The sequence below is a fragment of the Caloenas nicobarica genome, chromosome Z (assembly GCF_036013445.1).
Source record: "Caloenas nicobarica isolate bCalNic1 chromosome Z, bCalNic1.hap1, whole genome shotgun sequence".
NCBI classification, from domain to species: Eukaryota; Metazoa; Chordata; class Aves; order Columbiformes; family Columbidae; genus Caloenas; species Caloenas nicobarica.
Window position 1 is genome coordinate 26013794 of NC_088284.1, and position 3567 is coordinate 26017360.

The 3567-nt window shown below is 59.0% G+C and overlaps 1 protein-coding gene across 1 annotated transcript; it reads right to left on the bottom strand.

Annotated features, from left to right (window-relative positions):
• Nucleotides 1–1342: 1342 nt before the first annotated feature.
• Nucleotides 1343–2525, bottom strand: CCNO (cyclin O). The gene is made up of 3 exons (XM_065656903.1): nucleotides 2283–2525; nucleotides 2016–2201; nucleotides 1343–1828 (listed from the first exon to the last, which is right to left on the bottom strand). Exons 1-3 carry the CDS (start codon nucleotides 2523–2525, stop codon nucleotides 1343–1345), a joined length of 915 nt encoding a protein of 304 aa, XP_065512975.1.
• Between the last annotated feature and the right edge of the window lie 1042 nt (nucleotides 2526–3567).

Sequence of the window (3567 nt, forward strand, 5' to 3'; positions counted from 1 at the left end):
CGCCGGCAGCTCCCGCGCCCGCGGAGCCCTTCCCCGCGCCCGCGGGGTCGAGGCGGGCCGAGCCGAGGAGGCTGCTCCGGAGGGAAACCCGAGGGGAGAGGCTGCCAGCCCCCGCGGCCCTGCCCCCGCCGCCCCCCGCAAGCACCCCGGTCCCTCGGCCCCCGCTCCGCGTCTCTGCCGGGCGGCGTGTGGGGGTCAGCTTGCTGGCCGTGATGGGTTTTATAAGGATATTTATGAAATACCAGGGCTAGGGCTCGCCAGCGCTGAAAACGTAAGGTGGGGACAGGAACGAAAAGAAACCAGCCGGCGGCATCTTGACTTTTCTGAGCCCCGCTCCGGGAGAGGGTCCCCCACCGCTGTGACACCGAGCCCAGCAGACATCACCGAGGGGGCTGGCGGACGATAAACGGACCCTGAACCTCTTATGACGGGCCTGTAGCTACTTTCTGCCGCAGCGGTTTGGACAAGCTCTGTTCGTTCTGCCGGAGCACTTGACGCCAGGGCTCGCAGCGCAGTCCAGCGTGCGCTTCACCCTTTCCTTGCGGCCACGAAAGGCAAGCACCCCCGCGGGCAACTTCAGATGTGTACATGCTCTTTTAACATCACTTCTGTGCACAATGCCAATAAAATAAAGAAAATATTTTACAACATTGTTACTGTTTTCTTCCCTTGCATGTTTCCTATGCTACTGTGCCAACTTGGTTAGGAGCACACACCTGGATTACAGACCTGCTAGAAAACAACAACCAGGTGTTTTATTATTTAATGTTTTAATTTCCTACATTTTAGTTAAGCCAATCTACTTTTTTTTTTTTTTTTCTTTTTTTCCCCCTGGCTATGACCAAGCCAGCACATATCAGTTTGAAGTGGGGAATGACACCATTGGGCATAATTATTTCGTGGTGAATGGAATTAACTGTTGGTACTTCAGTGCCAATGTGTTTCCTCTGCCAGCTATGTACACACCACCAGCAATTAAATGAGTACAGGTGACAAGTAGAAAAGAGTTTATTCAATGTTCATTTGGTTCTTCCACCATTACCTTGATAGACCTTCCTCCAAATAAATAATACAGTACTTGGTATTGTGTATATTATTTACACGCTGGATTTTAAAAAACAGCAAAGGACAGTGCAACTGACATAGAGTAACATCGTGTGCAAAACGTGATCTGATTTTTAGAACTCCAGAGACACTAACGCTCAGCTGATCACACTTTACACCAGCTCTGCAGAGCACAAGTGACGAGCCCGCACAAAGCCGGCTCAGCTCAAGGCCGAGGCAAATACTGTGGTTGCTTGAGGTACAAATGAGGGGCGGCCCTGCCGGTAACACCCCGCGGTCAGTGGCCGCCCTGCAGCCAGGGGCACTTCTGGGCCAGCTCAGGGGGCAGGAGGAGCGGCAGGGACCGCCCGTTCAGAGACACCAGGAGCTGCAGCTGGTCCATGCAGTCCCGCAGGAGCCCCTCGGGGTAGCCGCTGACCCGCAGGTCCAGGGGGTTGCGGTGCCGCAGCAGCCGGTCCGCCAACCCCAGACTGCCGGCGGCCAGCAGGGAAGGGGCGTATTTGGTGAAGGCGTAGTCGGCCAGGCTGAGCTCCGCTACGCCCCCCGCCAGGCTCCTGGCGTCTGCCGCCTCTCCCGCGTCGGCCCCCTGCGCCTGCAGCCGCACCTGGCTGAAGTGCTCCAGGAAGAAACTGACGGTGGGCGCCGCCAGGTCGAAGCCCAGGCGGTGCAGGACGATGCACTCCAGGTTGCGGAGCTGCTGGCGGGTGAAGGCGCCGCAGCAGAGGGCGAGGAGCTCCTTCACGCTGGGGGGATGCACCTCCACCTGCGAGGGAGGAGAAGGGGTGGGGATGCCGCAGCCGGGGGAGCAGCGCGGGGAGAAAGCATGTGGTGCCTGGCCCGCTGGGGCAGAGCTGGCGCCGGAGCCGCTCGGGGTGGCTGAGGAGGGCTGCGGGAACCCCGGCGGCGGGGCTGCCAGGCTACGGGGCTGCCAGGCTCCGGGGCCGCCCTACCTGCTTGCAGGCGATAAGCAGTGCCGTCACCCCCAGGAGCTGGAAGCAATCGGCGGCCACGGGCGTGGTGGCGAGGAAGCGGTCGAGGGTGTTGACAGCCAGGCAGAGAGCCTCGAAGGACAGGCCGAAGTGGCGGTGCACCGGGATGAGCCAGCTGACCAGCTTGCAGCGCGCCTCCGCCGTCACCTGTGGCACCGGAGCGGGGTCAGGCGGGGCCGGGCACCGGGCTACCCCCACCTGCCCCCGCCGCCGTCCCCTCTGCCCCACCTGCGGCTGCCGGGCAAGCGGCTCCCGCGGCTGGAAGCGGCTCTCCAGCCCTTTGCGGGAGCGGTACCAGCTCTCCCCGTAGTCGCGGAAAGCCTGCAGCTCCTGCGGGCTCTCCCCCGCCGGCCCCGCCGCCGGCCCCGGTCGCCTCCGCCGAGCCGGGCGCCGCGGGCAGCGGCCGGGGGAGCTGCCGGGGCCCCGACGCTGCGGGGTTCCAGCGCGCTGCCCGCTCGACGCGGTCACCATGGCGGGGGCGGCTGCGCTGCCGTGAGCCGCGGCCGCTATTTGAGCGGCGGGGCGGCCCCGCGGTCATCCTGCCCGCCCTCCCCCCGACCCCCTCCCGCCGCCGGCACTGCCGGGAGCGTCGTCTCCAAAACAAAATCTGCAACAGGGCCAAAAAGGAACCGCGTTACCAAAACGTCTGGCTGTTCGTTGAGGCTTTCCACTAGTTAAGACGGCGGTGGAGGGGGTCACTGCAGGACTGCGACCTCCAGCAAACAGCGCCTAGCATGGTCCCCTCTTTTGGGAAGGGACGGAGGGCAAACTGGGCTGAGTGCCATAAAACCAGGCACAGCAGAGCCTCAACCAAGCAAGCTGAAAGTGCAGCATCTTTCATCCACCACTACTAAAATGAATGTCTCTCCAGCTCCTAGCATTTTAACCCAGAGAACTTGAGCAGCTACCAATTGTTCTGTGGAAGTAATAATTTCATTTGAGGTCACTGGGAAATATAGCACAAATACATCACAGGAGAAAATGCTGGAGTTCTCCGGGTGGTTTGGGTTTTGGTTCTACTTCCACCCATGGATTGCTTACATAACAGATCACTATTTTAATCATCCAAACAGAAATCAAAATGTTCCTGCACTGCAGCCACTGGTTTACAGAAGCAGAGTTGAGGCTAGATATGCCTATTTACCAATTTGGTTATATGACCCACTGATTTTGCCTGCTGTAGCTGAAGAAAGACTCAAAATGAAAAAGACCACCCCTCCTGGGCCAAGCAGCGGGGAACATCTCAAGGGGAAGAGAGCTTCAAGCAGTCTATGGCCCCAACAGCAGAAGAGAAGAGGTGGGAATTCTGCAGCCTCAGTGGCAGGAACAGGAACTCTGTGGATACGAAGACCCATAGAACATGCTGCCTTAAAAAACAAAACAAAACACCACAACACACACACCACACAATCACAACCTACATGCTGAAGTGCCCTGTTGTGACTATGGTGAGAAAGATTCATTGATACTGTATCTGACAAATGCTTGAGAAAAGTAACACAAAGGTGGTAAC

What these genes read in the sequence shown, in the direction of transcription:
- CCNO (XM_065656903.1), bottom strand. Translation starts at nt 2,525, where the DNA reads ATGGTGACCGCGTCGAGCGGGCAGCGCGCTGGAACCCCGCAGCGTCGG. An exon ending in CGCTTGCCCGGCAGCCGCAG is followed by an intron (nt 2,202 to 2,282) that starts GTGGGGCAGAGG and finishes CCGGTGCCACAG; the next exon opens with GTGACGGCGGAGGCGCGCTG. An exon ending in TGCTTATCGCCTGCAAGCAG is followed by an intron (nt 1,829 to 2,015) that starts GTAGGGCGGCCC and finishes CCTCCCTCGCAG; the next exon opens with GTGGAGGTGCATCCCCCCAG.